This window comes from Drosophila suzukii, chromosome 2L (assembly GCF_043229965.1).
Source record: "Drosophila suzukii chromosome 2L, CBGP_Dsuzu_IsoJpt1.0, whole genome shotgun sequence".
Lineage (NCBI taxonomy): Eukaryota > Metazoa > Arthropoda > Insecta > Diptera > Drosophilidae > Drosophila > Drosophila suzukii.
In genome coordinates, this window is record NC_092080.1 from 8231342 (window position 1) to 8257837 (window position 26496).

The 26496-nt window shown below is 40.3% G+C and overlaps 4 protein-coding genes across 4 annotated transcripts in view; 2 read left to right on the top strand and 2 right to left on the bottom strand.

Annotated features, from left to right (window-relative positions):
* Window positions 1-17002, top strand: part of haf (leucine-rich repeat and fibronectin type-III domain-containing protein hattifattener) — a 58123-nt gene extending 41121 nt beyond the window's left edge. Inside the window, 8 exon segments of the mRNA XM_070995255.1 lie at window positions 7187-7396; window positions 7827-8777; window positions 9636-10001; window positions 10638-11323; window positions 12211-12349; window positions 13194-13318; window positions 13555-13947; window positions 14920-17002. Of these exon segments, the coding sequence (XP_070851356.1) occupies window positions 7205-7396; window positions 7827-8777; window positions 9636-10001; window positions 10638-11323; window positions 12211-12349; window positions 13194-13318; window positions 13555-13947; window positions 14920-16165 (4098 nt within the window). The 5' untranslated portion in view covers window positions 7187-7204 and the 3' untranslated portion in view covers window positions 16166-17002.
* On the bottom strand, window positions 637-20105 carry Rab3GAP1 (RAB3 GTPase activating protein subunit 1). The gene is made up of 5 exons (XM_017087433.4): window positions 18701-20105; window positions 18066-18238; window positions 1853-2394; window positions 1564-1793; window positions 637-1508 (listed from the first exon to the last, which is right to left on the bottom strand). The coding sequence occupies exons 1-5, from the start codon at window positions 20018-20020 to the stop codon at window positions 1008-1010; spliced, it is 2766 nt and encodes a 921-aa protein (XP_016942922.3). The 5' UTR covers window positions 20021-20105; the 3' UTR covers window positions 637-1007.
* Window positions 20106-20388: 283 nt separating this feature from the next.
* On the top strand, window positions 20389-21615 carry LOC108021637 (myb/SANT-like DNA-binding domain-containing protein 4). The gene is made up of 2 exons (XM_017090444.4): window positions 20389-20838; window positions 21071-21615. The coding sequence occupies exons 1-2, from the start codon at window positions 20475-20477 to the stop codon at window positions 21487-21489; spliced, it is 783 nt and encodes a 260-aa protein (XP_016945933.3). The 5' UTR covers window positions 20389-20474; the 3' UTR covers window positions 21490-21615.
* A 126-nt stretch (window positions 21616-21741) lies between these two features.
* Window positions 21742-23644, bottom strand: RFeSP (Rieske iron-sulfur protein). The gene is made up of 3 exons (XM_017090446.4): window positions 23438-23644; window positions 22178-22557; window positions 21742-22064 (listed from the first exon to the last, which is right to left on the bottom strand). The coding sequence occupies exons 1-3, from the start codon at window positions 23529-23531 to the stop codon at window positions 21846-21848; spliced, it is 693 nt and encodes a 230-aa protein (XP_016945935.2). The 5' UTR covers window positions 23532-23644; the 3' UTR covers window positions 21742-21845.
* Between the last annotated feature and the right edge of the window lie 2852 nt (window positions 23645-26496).

Consider the following 26496-nt stretch of genomic DNA (forward strand, 5'->3'; position numbering starts at 1 on the left):
AATGCAGTAAATACAAATTTATTTTACACTCTTACATTTTTGGTTGGCCAAGGAGGCAGTAGTTTTGGCGTCGGCGGGAATAGGATAGTACGGCTGGCAACAGTGTTGCAGGCTTTACGAGGCAACAACAGGCAGGCACAACAGCCGACATGTACACAAAACAATTATTGCCCGTAGGTAATTTAGTGGAGAAAACATTACCAGCCAAAAACCCGAGGAGCAAACGACGAGTAGAAATGTTTTATGTCTGGTGTTTTTGGGTCCCTCGATTACGCCCCTTTCTCCAGCGTTTTCTTGGCCCGCCTCCTCCTTTTCCACTTGAAGTGTGCGCTTAAAATAATTCCAGTTAAACATGGCCCACAATTTGCTTATGGCCCAGACTGGCATTTTCCTCGCATTTCGGCAATTGCCTGGCCCAAAGTTTGCTGGTTCAAGAAAAGTAGCAGAAGAGCTTTCCTCGCTTTCCTTGCCTGTCATTCAAGTCGAGTTTCCATGCGGATTTCTTTTGGCCTTAAGACTTGCGGCTGCAGAAGTGATTATGTGATTATAGGTGGCCCAAGATCTCAGAGGGCGATTCCCCCGAAAATTATGATGAGAGATGAAGGCTAAAAGATTGTAAGGAAATGTTCCAGAACGTGGTTGATTAAAAATAATTTTATTTCCTTTCTATAGCACCAATAACACCAATTTGAGTAGCATAGTAAATAATGGATTTTAATATTATTTTTATAAAAAGTATGTGTTTAGTTTTATTTTCTGTGTGGAATTTCGAGAAGAAAATGCAATATTTTTAGGTTATTTCATTGTAACATTTGTAAATTTCCGTTTTGATTTTTATTGCTTTGTGTTATACTTTCACTCTTAAAATCTTCTATGAAGTTCCTTTTTTTAAATAAAACTAAGTCCTGCTTTGCTCTTCTAATTTGATTAGTTATTTTATAGTTAACTTTTAAATATTTAAATAATTATAAAAAAATTTTTCATTTCTTTAGTGTAAGAATAAAGTCTTAAACAAAAGCTGTACTTTCCGTAAAGGCTCCACAAAGTCTCAGTTTCTCGCCTGTAACAATGGCCCTCATGAACTGCGGACCCAAATACAATCCCTTCTCTGTGCTCTTCGTATCCCCATCCAATCTAATGATATAATCCTTGCTGACCAGTCGATCGGCCATATCCTCCTCCAATTTGGGTATGAGAATATCGTACAAAGTGCCATCCCCAGCTGCCGTCAGTCTTCGATTTACAATTGTACAACAGTTCTCATTGCGCAGGATCTCCTCGAACTGAAGTTTCACTTGCTGAAGAGAGCTCCTTTTGGGACATCCCGAAAGCCGTTCGAAGCACTTAAATTGATAGAAGCGACGTTCCAACTCGGCAAAGTCATCCAAAAAGGGCTTTATTGGGGGAAGTTGATCCGAATGAGAGCGTGATAGGCGGCAAAGATCGGCGAGAAGTTGCTCAATCTGAGGGCTAAATAAATCCTCCACTTTGGCATTGCTCAGAATGTCCTGAAACACAAATTTTAGTTATAATTGTTTTCCTTGAGATTATTATTATACTTACTATAAGTTTAAGTATAGCTGAATGCAGCAAGGGTACTATGGTCAGATTGTAGATCTCATGCATTTTTCGAGTCTCCAAATAGTGAAGCACCTTCAAAGCTTCGTTCGTGTCGTCGAAGAGTCTTTTTTGCCTGCTTATAGGAACCGCTTGAGCCTGCTCCCAGACTTTCTGCCAAGTATTGCCCTCAGTGGTCATCCGTACACTTAACTGATGATGAACCTGACCCAGTTCTATAGGAAAAAATACTAAAGTAAATACAATTTTCCAAAATCACACTTAAATTCCTTACCATCAGTGACCTCCTCCCAATCTTTGGGACTATACCAGCGTATAAAGTCCTCCATGGCGCCCCTGGGATTGGCAGCCTTGAAGGCTTCCATATCGGAAAGCAGGGAAGTACACATCATTTGGGTGGTCAAGCCGGAACCAGGTCCCAATTTCAGCATGACCTCGGCATCGTCCTGCAGCTGATCTTCGGTCTTTGGAACCGGATCCTGGGTCTCTGGTATATATAGATACTCCTCGGGTTCCTCCAGTAATCGCTCGTCGTTCAAACGCCTCAGTCGACCCTCGGGTTTAAAGCTAAGAACGGATTTCGTTGGAGAACCAGAGCCGGCAGTCAGATCATCGCAGTCAAAGAACTCGCCCTCATCGTCGTCGTCATCTTCATCCTCATCTTCATCCTCCTCGGAACTGGCTTTTCTCACCAGACCCTCGGATTTTCGTTTACTATTCGCCTCCCGTTGCACGCGACGTTCCACGCAAACGTTGAGCATCTGTAGTTTCTGGTGGAGCAGACAGGTGCGCGTGTCGGGAAAGCCGGCGGAAATTCTGGGGGAAATTCAGAGGAATTGGAGGTGTTAGCATGTTGAGCGGAACCAGAGGTATTGATATATTCACTTAATTAATTAGGCTTATGTTGTATTTGGGAGGCTATTTATATGCTTTATTTGATTTCAGTAACTAAGCAACTCTTTAAATATTTAACTCTGTTTTATATTAAGTTTATCTATTGAAAGAAAATACCTGGTAAGGTGGTTTTTACTATTAAATATACACACAGTTCACTGTGTTTTAGCTTCTTAACCTTTTAGTAAGATATAATAACAATCTTGATTATATTTTTTTTTTGGAGCCTCAGTGTTGACTTATTCTTTGAATCACCGTCTCCAGTTTGAGCATTCTACGTTTAAGATTTCATCATGCGTCTTAATCGGTACATTTCATGACTGCCTGGGCCTGCCCCTCACCTGGGCCCCATCTTCCTCCGCCCTTTGGACATATCAGTCACATTCTTTGGGGCAATCTCAGACTGTGCCTTGACAATAAACCCGACAAAAGGCCAAGTTGCCATGCATATATCAGGCCAAACCATGGGAGTGTATCCATATCTATGTATGGCCCCGCTGCTCACCCTGCTAAACCAATTGATATTCACGCTCATCATGGCTGTCAACGCGTGCGTGGCCCTCTGGTCTTGCATAGCCAATGAGCCCGAGAAGTGGCGGTGGTGGAGGTGACTCAGCCAAAAGAGTTCGGTGAACTTTTGGAGCACAGTGTCGAGTGTGTACCATGGCTACATGTGCAGCATAAAGGGGGAAGTGAGTTATTTGGTCCACGACAGCGGATGTTGGCCAAGCCAAAAAGAAAAAAAATAGGAAAAGGGAGCCAGAGCCCTGGAGCTCCTGCACTTGGCATTTGCATAAAAGTTGCCTTATTAGTGGCTGCGTGGACAGCTGCAGCAGCAGGAAGGGAGCAGCTGCTTAAAAGGTTTTTAAAGTGGCTAAAATTGCACTCAACATGGCAGCAGGAGGCCCACAGCTAGCTGACAAATGGCACTTGGCTTTTATTGACCTAATGCTGGCCACTTGACAATGCCCATTCTCTTAGTATTTGGCCATCTTCTCGGCACTTTCATTTTAGTTGCAGTAAAATAAAAACATCAAATGTGCTTCAAGTCATTAATTCTATGTCTATGTTGTACCACCCCCCCCCCCCCCCAACATCATCATCATTAAAATGGTCCAATAAACTAGTCAGAGTTACGTTTATTTTTGTGTGGCCAACAGAACAATTTAGTGGGCTACAATGGCCAGAAGGATAAGCTGCGGTTAAATGGAAATGGTTTGTTTTTTTGCCTAAGCACCAAAATGAGACGACAAAAGCTGGAATATTTAAAAGGGGATTTAGTTGGGGATATTTATTTAAGCAACCAAGGATTTTCAAGGAATTTATGGGATAAGCCAGGCGGTCGGAGATAAGGCAATCAAGAAGTTGTGTTTCTATAAGCTTTTATAAGTGTTTAGTATTTTTTTAAACATTTTACAAGCCCTAACAAAAGACGCTTTAATATTCATTATTTAAAAACGATGTCCCATAATTGGCTACCCTTTTAAATACACCAAAATACCTTTCTAACCCCTTCCAACGCCCAGGTAAAAGTTAATTCCCCCCTTAGAAATTAAAAATTAATATGCCCTAAGAAGGGCTTCAAACTTCATCGGCTCAAGCTCAAACGACAACCCAATTTTTCGTGTTGGTCGCCTTTTAATTCCTGTGGCTAAGCTGACCCAAAAGATGATCAACCTACGCACTCACACCTAAGCCACACTCCAACCCAAAGAAAAAAACCCAGCCAGTTCTATATATAATCCCTTCTATATATAAACTTTTCAATTGACAACTTTTTCCACAAGAGCAAAGCAAATTCACTTTTTTCAACCTCAGAAATTCTAATCCACTTAAATGCTTAACAGCATTATGTGACCTTAAGCCCACAGCCGCCCCAAAGCCACGCCCACAAGAAGTATGCCCGGCTTTTGTTAAATAAAACTTCAATTAAAACATTTTTGTGCCTAGAGGTGTGTGATGGGAGCAGAAGATTGCCCAACTTGGCCCGAAAGGCAGGTGGATGAAAAAAAATCAGGCAAAACAAAAACAGAAAGAAAAAAATTAACCGCTCGACCATTGTCTAAAAATGCAAATTTGCCAGGCCACCGACCACCAAAAAAAAAAATTAAAAAAAGAGTGAATAATTAAGCGGCCCCAACAAAAGAAACAACAACACTGAGTGAGAGGGATAGAAAAATCATTTGCACCTTTCAAGTTTTTGGGTGAGAAAACAAAAAGTTGAATTTTCTCTAAATACCCCGGGGAAGAGTTTAAAAATGTTAGAATAAAATGTTGAGGGATCTTAGCCATTCTGATTTCAATCAATTTAATTAAATTTATTTTTTAATAAATATAATAATAATAATAATTTGCTAAAATATTATATGTCTTTAACAAAAAGTTTTCTTAACCTGCATTAAAATTTTTAGTATAATAGAGCAAGTTAAGAACGATAATAAATCACAAGATGTATATTGACCAAACTATTTAATTTCTTAAAAAAAAAATATTATTGCCGCTTTTAACCCATTTTTGATTGGTTAAAAATACTGATACTGTTTTCATTAAAAAGTAAATTAGCCAAATAACATCAATTAGTCTCAAAAAAGTTTTTGCAGACAGATTTGTATAACATCTTTTTAAAATATTTTTTAAATATAAAGCTACATTTCCAACTATAAATAAAAAATATATATTTTTTTTAAATAAACAAACCTATCCTAGAAATATTTTTGTAGCTGCCTTTTTGCTGCGCAACTGTACTCAATTGTTTTTCATTTATTCACTCGGCCAGTAGTTGGGCTGCACTTCTTCCTTTGTTTTCCAGCTGCAATTTTCGCACTTTTCGCGCATTAAAAAATTTAGTGATGCAATTAATACGCAGAAGAAAAACAACAAAGGCGACTCGGCGCGAATAAAAGAAAGGGAATAAAATGGTGCAAGAATTTTTTAATTAAATTTGTGGCCAGACAGTTGAGTGAGAAATGAGAAATGAGGAACGAGAGCTGGAAAAGTGTGGAGTGCACAGTGGAGCTTGAAATATTTTTCTGCCTTCTTCTTTTATAATTTTTTTTTTTCGTTCGGTTTTAGCCACGTAATGCAATTTATAAGTTGAATTAAGGAAGAGAGACAACCCAAGAAAAAACCCAAAATGCCATGAAAAATGAAGTCAGGCGCATCGGACAATTGAAACATCAACCTCAGCAGCCTCCTTCCCCCTGGGCAAATGTATCTTATGGATTCAGGGAGGCGTGACACAGCTGCCGAGATGAAGAAAAAACTATCAATCAAAAGACAAAATGTTGATTATTATTTGGAATGCAGCGAAGCGTGCAGTTTAATTATTATTCTGCGGTTTATCCGGGAGTTGCAGAGGAGGCATAAAAGTGGTCGCGGAACTTAATTTGCAATTGGGTAAAATCTCCATAAACTTTGGTTTGAATTCAAATTATACGGGAAATCTGTATAAGTAGATTTGATTGATTAGGGCACGAAAACTTTAATGCAACATATTTTCAAACGATTTTAATTGTATATCTTCGACAATTAAATTGATTAACTGAACGGAAAATGATTTATGAAGCCTTTATAATAGTCTATCTTTATTTGTAAAAAAAAACATGAATGAAGGTCCATTCACCTGTTCTTTTTCTGCTTGAAATCACATAATATAACAATGACCAGCGAGAATAAAAAATTGTCTCAAACAATAACAACCGAAAAAGAGAAAAGTGTGTGTCATCATAACTCATGATTATGCAAAAAGGTCAACAGCTTCTTTGCTGACCCTCAAGTCATCATCTATTGTTTGCATGGTGTCCGAAAAGAGGGTGAAAAAGGGGGTTAAAGGCGAGAAAAAGGGGGGAACATCACGTGCTTGGCTTTTTTATGAGTCGGCCAAATTAAATTAAATGGCTTACAAAAAGCTACGCCGCGCAACACTTTTTTATTTGGTACGTTTGGCGGTTGGTCCTTTTTTTTTTGGTTTTTTGAAAAGAGTCCCTAAAGGGATGCAAAGGATTTACTCTTGCTACGTTCATCATCCCCGGTTTTTATGCCTATTTTATGGCCCGAAGGAGGAGCCGGAAAAGTGACTGGGAACTGAAGCACCTCGTTTGACAGGGGCAGCCAGGCGGACGGGCAAATTAATCAAAACTAAAATGCCCCAAGGATCAGATCACGGCAATGGAAGGGGACTCTTCTTTCACGCACTGTTTGTTGTCTAACGAGCATGAAAATGAAATTGAAAGTAGCCTGCCAAAACTGATTGATAAAGCTCGTCCACTTGCATTTTCCAAGCTGAGAAAAAATATAATAAATTATGGCTGAGCTAGTAAAATAATTTATGATAAATATAATGATACGACTAAAATATTTAAACACCCAAAAATATATATAAAATATGCTCTTTAATATACTTGTTGCTATCTACCTATCATTGGGAATATTCAGAGCTTTTATGTTGATGTTCAGACACCTCTTAAGTAAATTCCCAAAAAGGTTTAGATTTTTTCTCTGTGGATTTCCCGTCTTATACACTTACCCCATACCAATCCTTGACCAACTGACCAATGGAAGATACTAAGATACAGGGGCGGAGATTTGCCTGCCAGGCGACAGTATTAATTGGGTAATTTATGACCCGACTGGACCAGACAACCTTCACTTTTTCATTGAGCCCCCAGATTCACTCTCTCTAACTGAAACTACGTCTTCTCCTGTTTATTTGCAGCTCTATGCCGGCACCAAGATGAGACCAGGCCGAACGACAAAAGCTATAGCAGCAGCGACCACGCCCCTGCTCCTGCTACTCCCACTAATCCTGGGAAGGGTCGGATTGGCCCACGCCCAGTGTCCTTGGCAGAGGGATGTGCCCGACCTGCAGACGAGCTGCATCTGCGCCTACAATCTGGGCAGGGAGCTATCCGTGCAATGTGATCAGGTAAGAGTTCATACGTTATTCCATGTAATGATATTATAGGTAAAATATCATGTTTCAATGGTATTTGTTATATAAATATTTAAACAAATGTTTAAGCAGTTATATTGGCTTATTTATTTACAAAGATACATAATATCTGAAGATTTAATGATATATAAATTGATATGGCTCGGAAAAATATGTAAGAATAATATTTTAAAGTAAAATAAACGTTATAGTTAATTTAAAGAACCTTAAGTGGCTTTAAATTGCCATAATTTAAGAAAGTACCTGAAAATCCTACTAAATTAAGAACATAATTCCTGTACTAGCACAATAACATGTATAGATAAGCCCCAGCTTATAGACCATAAACAAGGACTAACCTCGGGCATTTGAACTTTAACATGATATAATATGATGATTTTATCAAACTACATCCCTTTTCTAGGTGGACTTCCCGCAACTGCTGGATGCGATGAACAGCCATGCCCGCCTGAAGCCTGTGGATTTGCTGTACGTGAACAACTCCACGATAACCGAGTTGCCCGAAGCCATTTTCAGCAATTTGAGCCTGCACAATGTGCAACTCTCGAGCTGTGGCATCCAGAGAATAGCGACGGGTGCCTTCAAGGGCCAGGAATCGGTGCTGAGGAATCTAAATCTGCAGGATAATCTCCTGGCCGATGTGCCAGTGGAGGCACTCAAAGTCCTGGGCAAGCTGAACTTGCTGGACTTGTCCAAAAATCAACTCAGCCACATTCCCGACGATGCCTTTGTGGGCCTGACAAAGCTGTCCACACTCAAACTGAACGATAACAATGTTACCCTGGCTGCCAATGCATTTAGGGGACTCGAACAGAGTCTGAAGAACCTAAATCTGAAGGGAACCAAACAGCGAAAGGTGCCGGAAAGTATTAGGGGTCTGAAAAGCCTGGCTTTTCTGGATCTCTCACAGAATGGCATCAAAGAGCTGCCCGGTGCGGGTGGCATTCGAGTGTTCGATGGTCTGGATGCGTTGACCGCCCTGAATCTGGAAAGGAATCTCATCCAGAGTATTGGCGAAACGGCATTTGCAGGTGTGCGAAAAACACTGAGCTCACTGAGTTTGCTCAACAACCTGCTGGCTGAATTTCCCATCGGTGCTGTGCACTCGCTAAAGGAGCTGCGTGTCCTGGACATTGGCTTCAATCTGCTGACCACCCTGCCGGAGGCCGCCTTCCGGGGAAATCCCGGCATCACGCTGCTGGCCCTGGACGGAAATCCACTGAGCAGCGTGCCCGAAGGCGCCTTCGCCCATCTGAACGCCACTCTGCGTGGACTCTCCCTCGGAGGCAGGTTCCTCCATTGCGACTGCAAGCTGCGATGGGTGGCCGAGTGGATTCGGAATGGTGACTTACAGGTGAGTGGCTGCCGGATAAACTGATGGAATTGCGCTCTACGGGGATGCATATCTGTATTAAAATGTTAAATTCCAAGCAAAAAATCTCATCTAGGTGCCACAAAAACAAGAATATTCAGTAGAAGAAAATGAAAATGGTTTAGAAAGTCATATTTTTATAAACATCTTTATAAAGAGAACTTTCTACGAATTGTATCAGGACTTTTCTAAGCTTAGCATTCACATAAAAACCTTTAAAAAGATATTTTACCTATATGTGCCAACTAAAAATTCTTAATTCGAGAGAATTATTCAAGTACATTGTTCTTGAATTGAGAACGTTCGTTCTTAAAAACCGTGTAAGAACTTTTTGTTCTCAATATTACAACAAAATGGTGAGAAGAGAAAAGTTAAACTGAGTTTATCTATCAACTTATGATAAGTATACACTATTGACTGGACTAATAGATAATTTGTTGAGATATACCATGTAAAAACCGCCAATTCAACTTGATTCATGCAAAATGAAAATATGTTCAACTTCAAAAATGTCGTTCTATTTTTAAGAACATTTTGAATTCAGATGAGAACCTCAGAATTTGTGTACACATAAATTCAGAAACTTAAAACAAGAATTTTTCTGAAAAAAAAATCGTTTAAATATAAAATTATAAACATAAATGACAGATGTTAGCCTGTTTTCCGTGGCGGACCTTAGCACCCACATATTTTTATGAGACCCTGATAAAACTCGTTGTCAAATGGCCCATTTCCGATTGGATCTTTTGCTTGGCAAACTTGCTAACGTTCGTTTCATTAACTCGGCAACTGTGTTTTGGTTTGCTTTTTCCCAACCCCAACTCCCATCTCCACCCCCAGGTTACATCACGCGAACGGAATCCCCAGTTTTGTGGCACCCCACCACGTTTCCGGGACCGGGGCTTCTACTCGATTCAGCCGGAGGAGCTGAGTTGTCCGGACATTGCCGATGCCGCCCTCCGAGGACCCGTCGGTCTGGCCGACAACCTGAAGCCAACTCTCTCCTCATCGCCCGATTCGGTGGAATATGAAACGGGCTTGGGCACGGGTACAGTGGGTACGGGTACAGTGGGTACGGGTACAGTGGGCACTGGCACTGCTGCCTCCGCTCCGGTGACCAGCAGTGTGAGCAGCTCCACTTCGACAACGACACCCACAACAACCACAACGACAACCACACCGGAGCCAACAACCAAGAGGAGTACGGTGAGTGGGCAGGTGATAAAACGAGGAGGCATCGTTAAGTTAACAATTGGGGGGGAAATAAAATAAAATATAAAATAGAGGGGGAGAAGTGTATCATGGTGGCGGCATAAAGTGTCTGTACATTGGCGGTTCCTCAGCGACAATTTGTCAAATAAATCAAGAAACATCAAGCGGGATGTGTCAGTTATTTATTTTTAAAGTCGTATATTAAAGAACCATGTTGAAAGCCTTTAAATCATTTTAATTAATTTATGAGTAATTATGGAAACATATTTTAATTAATATGATTTTATAAGCAATATGTTATGATATCATGTATTCAGTAAGTTAATAATTAATATTCATAAATCAAGAAACATTAAGCGGAATGTGAGCAAATTATTATTTATGAGAATTTTAAAAGCTCAACAACAAATTTTAAAAAGTTTTTATGGGGAGTAAGTAAGTAATGATATCCTAGATTCAGATTTTGAAAATTTTAGATGCCGGGAAAAGGATATTACTTTCTTAAGGCAAATTAAGACTTAAGTATGATTTAAAGCTTTATAAAATGTATAAACATAAGTGTAATAATTCAAGAAATTCTATTATTGATGTCCTATTTCTTCCAAATATTTTAAAAATTTCCCCTTACAGACTCGTCCTCCGACCAAGGCAACTACAACGATATCGGCCACCACAGCAGCAACTCCCACATCGAATCTCTCCGTGAACGGAACCGGCACAGTTCAGGCCACCTCCATCACCACGAGCAGCAGTTCCTCCTCCTACTCATCCACATCCACCGGTCATGGGAATGGCAAACAGGCTCCAGGATGGCGCCAAGGAGTGACCAATGGCAATGGCAATAGTGCCGGAGGAACCGGAGGCCTTCACAAGCCGCAGAGGCCACCACTTGTCCTGGGCTATCCACCCCAGAGGGGAACTCGCATCGACGATGCCAACGAAGTACAGGTGAAGCACGCCTTCCGGCAGGATAGTTCCGTGATCATCCAGTGGGATTCGGATACGGCGAATATCCTGGGATTCCGGGTGGTCTATCGACTGTTCGGCGAGAAGGCCTTCAAGCAGGGACCACCATTAGAGTCCAGCGAACGCGAGTTCAAGATCAAGAATGTCCCCGCCCAGGAGTGCATCATTGTGTGCGTCATCTCGCTGGAGGAACTCCATGTGACCCCGGAAACGGTTCCCTATCAGCAGTGCCGAGAAGTCCGCACAGTCGCCTCGCAGGCCTCCAACATGGACAAGATAACGATTGCGGCCAGTGCGGCCATTTGTGGCACCATCATTGTGGCCGTGATTGTCTTCATTGCTGCCAGCAGGTGCGTCCCTATATATAGTATATATATATTTCTTTCCCGACTTTTCCCTTTCCCTTTCACCAAAGAGTTATTACCCAACAACTGAGCCACGGACAAAGCCAATTGCTGTGCAAAGTGGCTGGCTGATTTATTGCAGGTCCTTAAGTCGTTGCCACTTTTCTATACAGTCTATTTTGGCCCCATCGCACTGCGTAGAATTTGCTACGCTTTATGCTCTCCATAGTATCTTCACACTTAATCATCTCCAAGTGCAGCCCCATTGTACTCTTGTTAGGGATAGTGTAATTTTTACTGGATGTTTATTATAAATGCTCATGGGTTATCGAACAAATAAGAGTCGGTTTATATATATTTATACATATATTTATATTATATTCATGTACAATTACTTTTTAGAATTTCAACAAAACAACAATTTTTTAGAAGCTAACAAAAAGTTTCCAGCGTTTAAAATGTTCCTATAAATACTTTCGACAAAAATTATACTAGAAGTTAACGGATAGTTAATACCACATTTTGTTACTCCCATTCCACAGATATTATTTCCTTTTCCAAGAAATATTATCAAGAACATTTCCCTTTAAATGTAAAGTTTTATATGAAAAAAAATTCCCAGCTTTAAAGATTTTGGATAAGATATTTTTTTAAAGTACTATCAGTAAGTTTTTCGAATTTTAAAGGGCTTACTTATTAAAATTTCTTGAATGGATAACCCACTTTAAAGACTCTTAATTAACTGCAACAGAGATTCCGTTTTGTGGAGCATTAGTATATGTTTTTTCTCTAATTGTTACAAGATAAACGATGCATTTATTGGTTTGGCAAGGGTATTTAGGACCCCTATTTCGTTCTAGATCTCATCCTTTCCCTATCCTATTTTTTTGCAGACGCTCCCGCAAACTGCAGAACAGCCAGCAGAAGAGTCCGCTGCCAATTGGAGGTCTGCCCGTTAATTGCTGCGGTCCGACCGGTTCACCGGGACCACTTGGCTCCATTGCAACGCTATCGGCGTTTAACAATCACAAGGTGAGTAGTTCCCCCAGACACTCCACTCTATACCACTCCACTCAATAACCCCTTGGCTTAACTGGTGGAGGAGCTTGCCAAGAAATTGTTGCCACTTCTGGCTCCCGACTGGCTGGCTAACTATATAACTGGGGCTGAGGGGCTGACTGGCTGTCCGTATTGTCAGATAGTTGGCTATCTGGGAAATGGAGAAGTAGGGGACTGGGGATGGCTTAGACCATGACTACGGGAAATTGGCAGCGAAGCGATTTGATGACTGTTGATTGTATTTATGGGGGACAACAAATTAAATAGAGCGCGGCTCAGATAAATATTGTGGATCGAGTGCACAAAGTATTTCAGATTTGCCATCTTCTGTTTTGAGGTTTTTTGGCAAGGCTGCTTAGCCAAAAATTTCAAAGTAAATAATTGCTGATTACTGAAATTGGCGGGAAAAATACTTAAAATAGTCTAGAAATGGAAAACTTTTTGAACTTGAGAAAGTAGGAAGTGAAAGTAAACTTAAATCTTAAAATTGCAGTCGAAATATTTTATGATAATTAATAAAAAGTAAAAAAAAAAGATCAAACTTTAGAAATATTCAGATTGTCACTAAAGGAATTAATGAATTTTGGTTAATACTTTAATATTCTTACTATCATTTTTTTATTGCGAAAATATAGGAGCAAAATAATATATTATAATGACATTATATTTTTTTATGATATCTCATTTTATCAGAAATCAATAGATCGTTCTTTATAAATATTCAGATTGCCATTAAGGGAATTAAATGATTTTTGTTTATATTTTTAATATTATTGATGATTACTAATAACATTTTATCAATGATTCATTTTATCAGGAATGGGATCAAGTGTCGGCCTACAGTGGTCGCTCGATACCGCGGCCCCGGATTTATCCAGTGGAACAGCCAGACGATATGCGTAGCCATTTCTCCGGAATGCCCGGCAAAGTGGGTAAATCAAGGTGAGTAACCCATTTTTAACCTTCAGCAATTCGCGGCGAACCAAACATTTGCTTGCCCTGCATTCCGAGCTTCTTGCATTTTTTACCAAGGCCTTTATTTTCCATATTATTTATTCCGTTCGTTTCGATTGTTTCATTGTTTGATTATGAATTATGCATAATGCATCATATACACACGCCCACGAAAACCAACATACAACGCACACACCACACCCAAACACATGTAACTACAGTAGATCCCTGGCGGATGGACAGTCGCAGCATAGTTTCTCGAATAATTCGCATCGTGGCTATTTGGGCAGTGCGTTTCCCTCGAATCTGGTGAATTCCCGACCGGAATTGCGACAATCCCGGCAATCCCTGGCCGCCGCCTCGGAGCGAATGTCCCGTGCCTCGTATGCGGGATCGATTCATGGAGGCGGAAATGGAGGAGGTGGTGGCATGGGCGGAAATGGAGGCGGCGGAGGCGGCAACGGACTGCCCGTGAGCAGCCTAATGGCCATGAGCGGCATGGTGGGCGGCGGCGGACCGGCCAGCATCGCCTCCAGCGCCCGAAGATCGAGACCGCGTTCCAGATCCCGCGAACAGCTGAACACCACCCACATACATAACCATCGACCAGGAAGTCGGTAAGTAGAACTTCCCATAGTAAACCCAAATATAAACAAACAACCTAATTAAAACCACTTCACACCCACTTCAAGACGATTATCACGGCTCACAAATCACACATCCTACATTAAACTTTCAATTCTTTCTTTAATGATTCTTGTTTTCAACTTTTGCGTTGAAAGTTCTTTTTTTAACTCATTGGTTTACGGCTTTCGTTGGTGATTAATTTAATCAGCTTTTTATATGCCTTGGGCGGGGCTTTGATTTATTAGAGAACGTCTCAGAAAAATTTCAATGTCAAGCTTAAAGATTTCTAACGAAGGAAAGTTCTCAAAAATCGTGGGAAAATAGACAAATATTGATTAATGGCTTTGGAGGTAATCTTTCAACTTTTAATTTAATCTTAACCTTGAACTTTGAAATCATCATAAATAATAAATGGCTCTTCGCTAAATTCTAAATGATTTATGACTTTAAAGATACCTTAAATTAATATAAATATATTTTATTCAATTGCTCATTTTTCCTGAAAATCGATTAACGATTGACCTGTTTTAAAGTAATTACAATTCCCATTTAGTTTTCAATCCGATGCAGTAAATGACCCATTCATTCGCCAACTTTTCCAAACCCAAACCAAAACACTTTCGAACAACTTCCTCGGCGAGCTTTATATTCAGCCTTGATTGGCAACTATCCATCGCCGCAATCAAATCAAACTTTCATCCATGTACGAAAAAATTCTGTAACTACATTGTGTACATGCATTCCTTTCACCACTAACCCAAAGTCCCCCCAAAACCCCTCCTAACACCCCTTGTATAAATTTTCCACTGATTCCATTAATTTTAATTGCGTTTCGCTTGGGATACGAGCAATTTTTAACTGCACAAAACGCATTGGGCAATGCGTTAGTGTGGGGACTAGTGAATCTCTGATATAATCGATACAAAACCAACTGGTATGGTTTGCTATAAATCCCATTTCAGATACTCGCAGGCGGGATCGACGCACACGTTGAACAACTATTGCGATACATCGGACAATTGGACGGATCACGACATGGACATCTATATGGCCCGCAATCCGACGACGCGAAACGGTTTAGTGCCATTATGAGGGCGACTTACGTTGTCCTGATATTTCAATGTTGTATTAAACTGGGACGGCATCTTCTGACAATATCTGACGCCGGCCATTGAGGGGCAAGGGGGCAGGGGGCATGGTCGGCGTCAGCAGCAGCAGCATCAGCAGCAGCAACAGCAGCAGCAACATTTGCAACAGCAACATCAGCAACATCAGCAGCAACTGCAACAGTTGAGGAATGAGCGACATCAACAACGACACAGAAACAATCAGCAATTGGAGCAGCCATATCAGCCAGCACAGCAGCAACATCAACGATTACACTACTATATGCCGCAGACAGAGCGTTGCACCTCGCCCCCCGATGTGGTGCCCCGGGCAGCCAATTTCCATAATAGCAATACCACAACTACTGACAACAGCAACATCATCACCAGCAGCAGCAGCAGAAGCAGCAGCATCAGCAACCAGCAACAATCGCCGCTGGCTGCGTTGACAGCAACGCTAGAAGATGCAACAGCAGCAGCAACATCTAGCGAAACAGCAGCAGCAGCAACAACAGCTAGTGGCATTGTTGTTGAGAACTATTTTAACGAATATGAACGTCAGGAAATCATTTATCATCATCCCACAAGCAACAGTAGCAAAAGTAGCAACAACAGCAGCAGCAGCAGCAACAGCAACACGACAGCAACACGCCAACTTCCCCGCAGCAATGCCTTCCGTTTACAGTTACCCGCAATGGCAGCGGCAGCGACTAACAATATTTTATATAATATCAGTAATAACCATGATGCAACCGGCAACATTGGCAATTATAAGGCGCATACGTTTAGTGATAGCTGTAATTGTACATGTAATTGTAGTCTAAGCGAGGAGGAGATGGCACCTGTGACAACAGCAGCAGCAGCAGCAGCAGCATCTCGAGAGGATGAGGAGGAAGCCGGCTCATCCTTGGCCAGCACCTCGGTCTCGAGCATAGAACAAGTGCAGCAGCAACATCATCCCAAGGAGGAGCAGCAGGAAGTGTCCTTGTCTCTGAACTTGACATTGGCTGACACTGGGGCAGAAAGTGCAGCAGATCCAGCAGCAGCAGCAGCAGCAGCAGCAGCAACAGCAGACACATCTGCAGACAGGGCCGGGCCTTGAGTGCAGCTCCTTGATGTTGCTGCTGCTGTTGTCACCGGGGCCTCTCGGAATCTGCATAATGCATAACAATTGCATGGGCAGACGTTAAAGTGTAGACACAGAGGAGAATAGATATTTTTATATGCTGTTTAGAGTGCAATAAATACAACTTTCCCTAGTTCTTTCTTGCAATCTCAGTTGGAACAGAGATATAATGTTGAGCAATCAAAGAACTACAAACTTAAGTCAATATGGTACTAATTATACTTAATAGCTATTATATCGAATTAACTAATGTGTAGCGTGTAAGGAGGCAAGGTCGTTTTAATGCTGGGATAGACAGGCATAGAAGTCGCTGAGAGAGCACAAAAAAGCAATATGTATATAATTTAGAATGAGCAAAAAAACCAGTCCTATAAGATGTATGTAATTTACACAAGCGTAATTCAAGTTTAAAGAGTTTCAAGATAGTTAAGAGCCAAATAACCAGTTGTAATAGGTCAAATCAATTCTTCACACACTTTAAACATTTAAAGCATTCCCAACAACATTCTCTAGTCTGGACCTCTTATCATTTTCCCAATTCATTTATATTTCACTCTGTGTTTGTCTATCCCAGCCTTAGGGCTGATTACCCATTCCAGTAGTTTTTGAACCAACCAAACCATTTTACTGCCTAAACAGTTTTAATTTAACTCATATTGAAGTCCGTTTCAGTTCGAAATCGATTTTTAGTCTCGACTTGTTTCACTTCGTTTTGTACAGAAGCTTCAATCGAAACATTTGCGTGCTAAGTTCTATCTTATGTTTATGATTTCTAATTTTTAGTGAGATTTTAATAAAACAAATATATTGAAATTGTATCGTTTCGTTTTATTTTTATTTATTTGCTTCCTAGTCGAGCGCCTGTACATCGTTGTATATAGAAATTCGTAGGCTTAAGCGTTTGAAACGATTTTGGTTTTAGCCTTATCATTATCATTATCGTTGGAGGGGCAAATCCGGACAAACAGTCCGGATAAGTCCGGGCGAAACACAGTTGACAGTTAACAATATTTAGTGCCCGTGGACAGGATTTCGCAAGAGATCCACAACACGTCCATGTCTGGCACTAGATACTTAGTGATGTAAGCTAATATCTACTCTATATTTACTCTATACTCTATCCCTAAGAAACCCAGTTATAGGCAAGGCTTTGAGCATTAGAACAGTAAGCACAATTTAGGTGGAAAACGGGAGCAATTATTTAGAACAACCACTAAACAAATATTCCAATACAACGTAGGCAATAAATTCAAAGAAATTTTCCGTTAAATGTTTCACTTGTAAAGCAAGCAAAGGAAAAGTAGAGGAACAAATATCCGACACTAGTGTAAGAAACTTTAAATCAAATTTAGTGTTAAACAATTAAAACTTAATTAAACTGCCTTAGCACATTGAGAACGATGAAGAAACAAAAACGAAAGCACGTGCTTCAATTTAGTTTAGCTGCACTTGAGAAAAAAAAACGAAACACGAAACCAAGAGATGAGTAATATTTTATGATAGTCGGAGACACCAAAACTGCCAGCCAACCAAAATAATATATATATCTTTAAACTGGAGGAAGGCATAGTAGCTAAAGCAAAGCTCATCTCTGACATCACACTGAAAACGAAGACACCAACCGATTTTGAGGAAGACAACACCACCAACCCAAAAAGTTAGACTTATAGTACACGATCCCATATTAAATGTGCGTTATATTGTTAAATATAAAACCAATTCAAGTGTTAACTTTGCGGCTTCACAGATTAGCAAACTAAATTTACTAGAAAATTTACGAAACCTTTCGTTTTTGGTTTATAGTTTGTACGCATCAAGTTCCAAATAAAGCATATTTTTGTTACTATCTGTTGGCGCGATATTGTGTTTTACTCACCCTGGAACTGTTAGGGAGTTATCCCACAGCAATCGCAGCTGGCGGGTAAAGGCCGCCCACACTTGAGCCATGCCCTCCACACCGCCCAAGTGGGCGTGGCAGTTGGCCAGGAGACAGCTGAGGCGACAGACCAAGGAATCGGGAACAGCGCTCTTAATTCGCATGGGATCGAACTAAAAAAGTGTCATGGTAAAAAAAGGATAAGTATAGAATATGTTTGAATGGCTATAGTTTTTAAATTGATTGCTCTTATAATTTCTATAAATCCTAATTGCTTTTAAAGACCCAAAGCACAAAAGTTAAAATTATGGAAGAACTTGTTTTTGAATCCTGATTTAAAGAAGTATTGCACTAAGAAAACATTTTGTGAAATTCGGCTTTAAAGGATTTCCAGAACCTCTTAAAGATCGCATAATTTTGATTTTAAATTCGACTTGCTATCACATTTTTTAACCAAAAAAGTTGAATCTTGCATTGTGCATTATTTGGGGCCTTAAGAATATATGATATATAACATAATATCACCCTTTACTATTATTAAATAAAAATAAATAAATTTAATTGGATTATGTTATGGGTAACCAATTTTCTCTGTCTTGTTTGTGGCTAAGGAAATCAAATAATCCCAAACTCACCTTATCCTTGAAGCTCTTTTTGGAATAGGGAAACAGCGCCATTTCGGGATGCATATCTGGGAAAAGATAGGCCAAAAGTTCGCTTAATTCGCTTTCGGTCATGGGACCAGGCAGTCGTTTTGTTAATCCCGCCTGTGAGGGCAACTCGTAACTTCGTTCCCGGCGCGTGGACAACTTGTTTTCGGTGATGCGATCAAGAGGATTAGAAGCCGCCTCTGCTCCGCTACTTATTCCCGAAAAGTTCCTCCCCACAAAGGACTCCAGGGATCTGGTGACCCCGGCTACAGACTGATAATCTCTCAGGCAGCAAGAAAGATACGATGAAGCCTCCACGGAGAGGTAAACCTTACCCAGCGGCGCCTTGGAGGGCACAAAATCGCTTCTCTGTTCGCTATCGAAGGCCACATGTTCGGATAACTCTGGCCAGGTGTATACCAGATAGATCTCCGTGCAAGACTCGGGTGTATAGCCATGTGGCAGGGGGCAAAACTGTTGAACTTCCAGGTGCGAGACCTCTCCGTCGACTACTATATCCTCGGAACTGAGGCCATGATCGAATGGCACATACATGGGCATGCGGATGCGCATGGTGTCCAGAGCATATGTGGTGCAAACGGAGATCATGGCCGCCTGGGGATAGGAAGTGGGCACCTTTTCCCTGAACAGGGTGAGCAGACCCATCAGGAAACGGCACTCGGTCGGGGCCTTCTCCAGTCCAATGAGCCGGAAATTGGTCCTCAGTGCGGGAGCTAAGGCCACGCCCGTGTAGAAGTTCCATTTGGGATCGTAGATCTGCACAAAGATGGGAACCACACTCTGTACTTCTGCGGATACAACGGCAATGGCGCTCAGAAAGAAATTGAACTCCGAGGTGGACTTCATGTAGTTGAGTTGGGGATTGACGGGATGCAGGACAATGAAGCGCCTTAGTCCGTAGATCCTGGCCAGAATATGCAGATCCTGGGAGCTTCTTATTGGCGGGCCAAAGCTATTTCCATTGGCAATGAGGTCATGATGGCAATTGGTTCGCTGCAGGCAGGTGTTCTCCTTGACCTCCTCCTTGGCCAGTTCCTCGTCCGGCAGGATGGCCTGATGGTGCTCCACTTGAATGCCATTTTTCAACATATTCAACGTCTCTTTCGCCACTTTCCACTTGCAGGTGTAGATTTCCTCGGCTTTGAGACTTCTGCCCACGTCAGATTCGGCGGTCACATCCCATTTCTGGAGGATTTCGCCCAGCTGGGCATTGAACACCTCCCAATCCGAATCGGCACTGAAGTTCTCCCGGTAAAATTCACTATCGTCGATTTCCTCGGCCATTTTTAAAGGGGTTTTAAAGAGCTTAATGCGTATATCAACAAAAGACAACAAACTAAAATCGGAGACAACAATGGACTGGCGTTGCCAGATCTGTGGAATTGGTTGCAACAGCTGATTGCCACTGCAGCCCTGGAAAGTAGTGTTGTTAAACTTATTTTCAATATATATGTAATTTAAATTATATTTAAAGAAAATTGCAATACATTAGAGCAGACATTTTGTAAGGCTATTAAATAAATTTAAATAATATTTTTTAACATAAAAACAATACATTATAATATGAAATGTTGCTTAGCAACTCAACCGATGAAAATCCAGGTTCACCATGGAGTTACCTTGACTTATCATTATCCATTCCTGTAATTAAATTAACATAACGTGGCAACACTCGCCTAGAAAAGAGCAGACGTTTGTTTACAAAATTAACTATCCAACAATTATCAAACAAAAAAGGATGAACCCAATGAATTTCCCAAGAGTTCGGGCCAAAAACTTCACACCCAAAGAGGAAAGGATTCTGGAAAACCTAATCTTTTATCATAAAGATATTATAAACAGCAAACAGAATGATTCGAAGATGTGGACCAAAAAAGCTGACGCCTGGAAGCAAATTGCCAATGATTTTGCCTTACAATCTGGAATGGAACGTCCTTGGCAGGCTTTGCGTGAGAAATATACGAATAATCAGCGTTTAAATAGACGAAGGTTCCTCAATGTAAGGGGCGAAGATGGTTTAATGGATGATACAAAGGTTTACAATGGAAACCTAACCATCGCAGCAGTTTCAACGCTTGCGGGGGATCACAGAGAGGAAGAAAGTAAGTTTGGAACTCGGGAAAACCCTATTATAAGGCACAGAACCAGTTCTCAAAACATGTTCTTAGCTAAATTACACTAATCTCAAAAAACTAATAGGTTATGGCAATTTTCATTAATAGATCTTGTCCCTCAAAAGCAGTGGTTCCATTTTAAAACCCATTGAAATTAAAAAATATTTGTAAAATTTCAATCAAGGTTCTAAAAATAAAGTTCATATATTTTATTAACCAGGTAGCACCGATTTCGATCCGGAATACAATCGCAGTAACACCTTATCGAGCACCTCCAGCGATCAACAATTCCAATCGGAAAACTTTGTTCACTCAGTTTTGCAAATAAAAGATGAGCCCGCCAACGATCCCATGGATCCCATCCAATCCTTAACCTTTCCGAGCGATGAAAAGCTTAATCTACTTCAGCTTCAACAGGATTTTTACAGATGCGAAAACGCCAGAGCAGCCGAGAAACATAAACTTGATATGGAAAAACACAAGTTGGACCTGGAACAGCGGAAAATCGAGATAGAAAAGTTTAAGCTGGATGTGGAGAAAAACAAGGAGGAACTAAAGGGTATTCGCCTGAAAAACGAACTTCTTGAAATGGAACTTTTGGAACGACGGGAAAAATTCAAAGATGTTGTTCCTAACTAACTATATATATACTAAATTAGTTTATACAGTAAGATGGTTTAATGTTAAATAATTTATATAGTATATACTATATACCTAGTCCTCACATAAGATACAAATTACAGAACTCATATATTAATGTGTTAATCAACGGGTTTAATTCTTTAAAAGGAATATATTAGTTTTTGATATCTCCAGACATAGTTCCATTGTTAACAGTTGTAATTTAACCAGTTTCGTCGTGTATCCCTCCATAATTCGAATGAATTCTGGTTTTATGCTCGGCCGTTTTGTTTGGTTGTTTTTATTAATTTACATCGATCCATTCACTATGTAGTTGGGGCTTAAACGATAACAGCGCTACGTGTGTTGCTCCTCTAGCCGACAATCAGGAGGCCCTCATTGGGGAATTCATGGGTGGGCACCTCGAGGTTGAGGGGCGCCGGTCCCTTGCGGATTCTTCCAGAGGCGTCGTAGTGGGAGCCGTGGCAGGGGCAATAATAGCCGCCCCAGTCGCCGGCGTTCGCGATGGGCACACAACCCAGATGCGTGCACACTCCGATGACCACCAGCCATTCGGGCTTGATCACGCGTTGCTAAAAGGGAAAGAGAAAAGCAATATTAGTAAAGTGGTCATAATATATAGATCCATAATAGAGGGGATCGATTTCAACCGCTTAAACTCGAGGTCCCACTCTATAGCACCTACATCATCAGTTTCCGGATCGCGCAGCGTGGATGTGGCCACTCCTCGCTCGGTCTCGATTTCCGCGGCGGTACGATGACGGATGAACAGGGGCTTTCCGCGCCACTTGAACGTCACCGACTTGCCCTCTGGGATGTCGGCCAGCTTGATCTCGATCTTGGCCATGGCCAGCACCTCAGCGGAGGCGCTCATGGATCCAATGAAGGTGTTGACCAGACCCTTGGCGGCATAGGCACCACCCACGGCTCCGGCTCCGACCAGCAGGTAGGAGAAGGCCTTGCGCTCCTCGGCGGTCTCGTTGCGGCGACGACTGTCCTTCACGGATTCCCGGCGGTATGGCGAGAAGTCGGGCACCTGCAGGTCGGTGTGTGCCTGGCGGTTGGCTGGAAAAAAAGAGGGAATCATTATTTATCCTTGATATCATTGGAGAGGGATTATTTGGTTTATCTTCTGTGGGTTCGCGAACTATTTTAAAGTTTATACCGCCAAAAATGTACTGAAAATTGAAAAGGATTGTAGTATTATTAAATTATGTTGTTTGGTTTTCTGAACTAATTTGAATAGTCCTCGCTTGATTTGATGGTTCCCAAGATTGAAGTTCCTTATAGAAACTGTTTCTATATAGAGGTTATACATAGTTTTCTCACTTAATTTGAATAGATTCAATGAGTCCTTGTTCTGAATGATGTTCGATTTTATGTTTTAAGGTTCCCAATATATCCTTATAGACGTAGTGTATGTAGTGCATGTAATGTATGTACTACTGGATTATTAGATTGTATTCTGTTTTTTAAATGTATTCATTGCTCTGAATGAGGTTCGATTGTTTGTTTTGATGGTTCCCAAAATTGCGGTTCCTAATAGAACCTGTTCGAATTTTTTAAGTGTCCCTGAAGTTGAAAAATCTAAGTGGTCATATCTTTGGTGTTTTCAAAGATATGTGTACCAAACTTTGGAGACTATTATTATGAATCTAAGAGATGCTGTATCCCAATTTTCGTTAAAATCTGATGTCGCTAAACCATAAATACAATGGTAACATTGGGTGTGCTTGTGAGCCTTGCAATTGTTGTTATTGTGGGAGGTTATGTTGAAATTACGTAAGGAAATTTGGCAAATCTCCTTGAAGCTGACTGCAAATCGTATCCTGACTGTATTTCCCACCATTAAAATATGATTTTTCCGTGTTTTCCTGCTGCGTTCATTATGTAATGGTTGTGTTTTTCGCTGGCACCTTGCAGAATCCACCTCGCAGAATCTTACCCATCGAGTTGACGGCCACTGCGCTCGCCTTCAATCCCGAGGTGAGGGCCTGGGCTCCGCCTCTGACGTAAGCACGCGACACGGCGTTCATCATTTTGTATGTTTTCGTATAAATCTAAATTATCACGAAAATTTCAACGTTTGTCGCTTCTCTGCCTGCTGAGAACAGGGTTGCCAGATTGTGGGGGAGCAGTGCTGCCAGACTGGGGGTAAGGTGTTGCCCATTTAGCTACTTTCCCGCTAGATTCAGCGATTTACGTAGCTTCTTGCTTTCGACAGTAAGCACTAACACTTTAAAAGTGGAGAGCTTTGGATAGTAAGCAAAAATAAGCGAAGTGCTGACTGTCAAAAGGTTAATCATATACAAGTATATTTGCTTACTGTTAAGAGCTAGCAACTATATTAGTAACGGTTTTTTAAATCGAATCAAAATTTAAATTTCTCAGGAATATAAAAAGTGGAAAACTTTTAGCATATTCTCTAATGGCCTCAACCATAGATATTTACTGTAGGCGTGGTTTCAATAAACTTTTTAGATTTTAAATTTATGAAAAAAAAGGCTTCAAATTTAAAATTATTAAATTTTAAAAACATTTTAATGATACCTATTAATTTTTCCTTTTTCTCTCTGCAAATGTTCAATATTTTTTCTGAAATCCTAAATGTTACAATAACGTTCATATATAAATATACTTCATAAATTTAAAGTGTTATAAATACTCGACCCATTCCACCGTAATTATTTTAATTTCTATTTCTATGAAAAGAAAATCCCTCTCCGAATAAAATGTCATTTGTTTCACCTTGCCATTCAATCCTTTCAACCCCGTTTAACCCTTTCCCCCAAAGGTGGCTTATACAGCTTCCACCCCTGTTTAAGTGAAAACTACCTTTTGAATGGGCAAATGCATCGGCTTGGATTTTCCCCAGATGAAAAGGGGTTTCCATGGCAAACCGGTTGGTCAAAGCACCACCAACTTCAAGGGAAAGATAATGTCCAACCACCGGACTTTCGCAAGCCAGTTTTCCACTGCACTTTTCTATTTCCCACCCCCAGCAGCATCATGATGTCATTGATTAGCCCACGATTGATGTTGTTTATTTCATTCAGGGTTGTTTCGCTTAGCTTAATTAATAAGTGAACCTAAATTATTGTTATACTCTTCAGCTGATCTCATCTAACGCATAAAATGCCCATAAAAAATTGCATAAAAAATAGCTGGAGCATGGAAATTTGTTATGCGCATAAAAGTTGGCAGCCCAATTTTGGCCAAAACTTTAAAACCAAAAAAGCGGCCCGAAAATGGAGGCAGTAAAATGCGTGGAAAACTCTCCCGCAGCCGGCTGAAATGTAATTCCTCTGGCGCCAGTCCTGTGATTATCGAAAGTAGTTCTTTTTGATGTCGAAAGTTTGCTGCCACCCCTCTGCCTCCCTCGCTTTTACTTGGTAGGTGGCAAGTGAAAGTGAAAGTGAAGGCGAAAGTGAACCCCTCAGTCCGCTCAGAGGTTCATCTATTTTCCAGCCGGAGGAGGAAAATCTGCGCACATAAAGGCGTCTCTATGTACTTGCCCAAAAACACGCACATATAAAACTGGAGGGCACTACGGAAAAGTGCGTGAATTTTTGCAAAAACAAAAACAAACTTCAAAATGTAGTTAGGTTTTGAGGCAGGGGAATACTCTATTTTTTTAAAAAACTAATAAATTTTATTGGACAGGTGAGGGCTTATTGAATAATAAAATGATAAGACTGCTTGTTATATTCTTAATTCTTGTTTTATAATAATTTTAAGGGAACTTAATTACATAATTTTATATTTTTTTATAGGATAAAATGTTAATATTGGATTTTCGATTATGCTTTTATTTGGAACATTACAAAAATTCTTGAGCTTGTAAAAAAAGTATAATCGTTTATGTAATAACAAGACATAAAGAAAAACTAAATTTTGATATTGATGTTATTTAAAAAAATTACATATTAAAATTTATTATTTATAAAATGTAATTTATTTATCTTTGTTTCTGCTTTTATTTGAAACACTTATCAATCCTTGGGCTTGTAGAAAAAATTTTAAACAAAAAATATAAACACAGGAAAAAGCAATTTTATAAATTTTATATAAATATATTGTATAAACAGAATATTTATTTCTTGATGTTAAGATATTTTATATTTATATTAAACATTTCCCTATTGTTTGTAAAAGTTCAGATAACTTTTTTTTTGTCAGTGCGTAGGCCAGAAAAGTTAAAACTATGCCGCGTAGGCGACGTGGCAACGGCATCTGCCCTTTCCTTTGGATTTTCCACCCACTCCCGAATTTCCCAGCCACCACATCGCCCCCAAACTCTCCAAAAACTCAACCGCATCCCCACTCCGAATTTAACTCTGTCAAGCTTCGACTGCGTTACACTTTTCAGCAACTTTTACATGGGAAACTGGCGCCAACTACAACAGCAGCAGCAACAAAAACAACGTTTCAACCCTGCCCCAGGGCATCCCCCACCCCCTCCGCCTGCCACTACCACCCACCGCCTGCCCCCGCCCCCATTTCACCCATTTCTATGTGGCGTGTGCAGCGTTGCGGCTGCGGCAGCAACAACAACTTCAGAGGCAGTGGCAAAAGCCAAGATACACTGAGATAAAATATCATACAAAATAATTACGCATTTAATTAATAGATAAATTGAATAAAGTCAAAAATTAAATAGCTATTTTCGATATTATTAATTTTTTCTAATAACCATTTAATGCTGAATTTGAATACTTAATAAGCAAACAAGTCTTGTTACATAAAAATACCAATTTATAATTATTTTACTCATTATTTAATAAATAAAAAAAGAAAAAATCATCAAAAATTAAAAAGGTTTAATAAATTAAGACTATCTTTGTGAGCTTACATCTCTTAAGATATTTCTTGTCTTGTTTGATCTTGAAAATCCAACTTGAGAGTATTTTCGTCTTGATTTCAAGAACGTTTTTTTTCAAAAAGTGAGAAGACGAATCCTCAAGTTGAGATCTCATGATCTTTATTTTTTTCCGTTCTCAATGC

Excerpts from the sequence above, each read along its gene's own strand:
- Rab3GAP1 (XM_017087433.4), bottom strand. The coding sequence starts at position 20,020 with ATGGCCGAGGAAATCGACGATAGTGAATTTTACCGGGAGAACTTCAGT. Across the intron at positions 2,395-18,065 it reads AACTCCCTAACAGTTCCAGG|AATTTCCGCCGGCTTTCCCG; the intron begins GTGAGTAAAACA and ends AATTTCCCCCAG. Across the intron at positions 1,509-1,563 it reads CAGCTATACTTAAACTTATA|GACATTCTGAGCAATGCCAA; the intron begins GTAAGTATAATA and ends TTTGTGTTTCAG.
- LOC108021637 (XM_017090444.4), top strand. The coding sequence starts at position 20,475 with ATGAACCCAATGAATTTCCCAAGAGTTCGGGCCAAAAACTTCACACCC. Across the intron at positions 20,839-21,070 it reads GGATCACAGAGAGGAAGAAA|GTAGCACCGATTTCGATCCG; the intron begins GTAAGTTTGGAA and ends TTTATTAACCAG.
- RFeSP (XM_017090446.4), bottom strand. The coding sequence starts at position 23,531 with ATGATGAACGCCGTGTCGCGTGCTTACGTCAGAGGCGGAGCCCAGGCC. Across the intron at positions 22,558-23,437 it reads AGTGGCCGTCAACTCGATGG|CCAACCGCCAGGCACACACC; the intron begins GTAAGATTCTGC and ends CTTTTTTTCCAG. Across the intron at positions 22,065-22,177 it reads GCGATCCGGAAACTGATGAT|CAACGCGTGATCAAGCCCGA; the intron begins GTAGGTGCTATA and ends TTTCCCTTTTAG.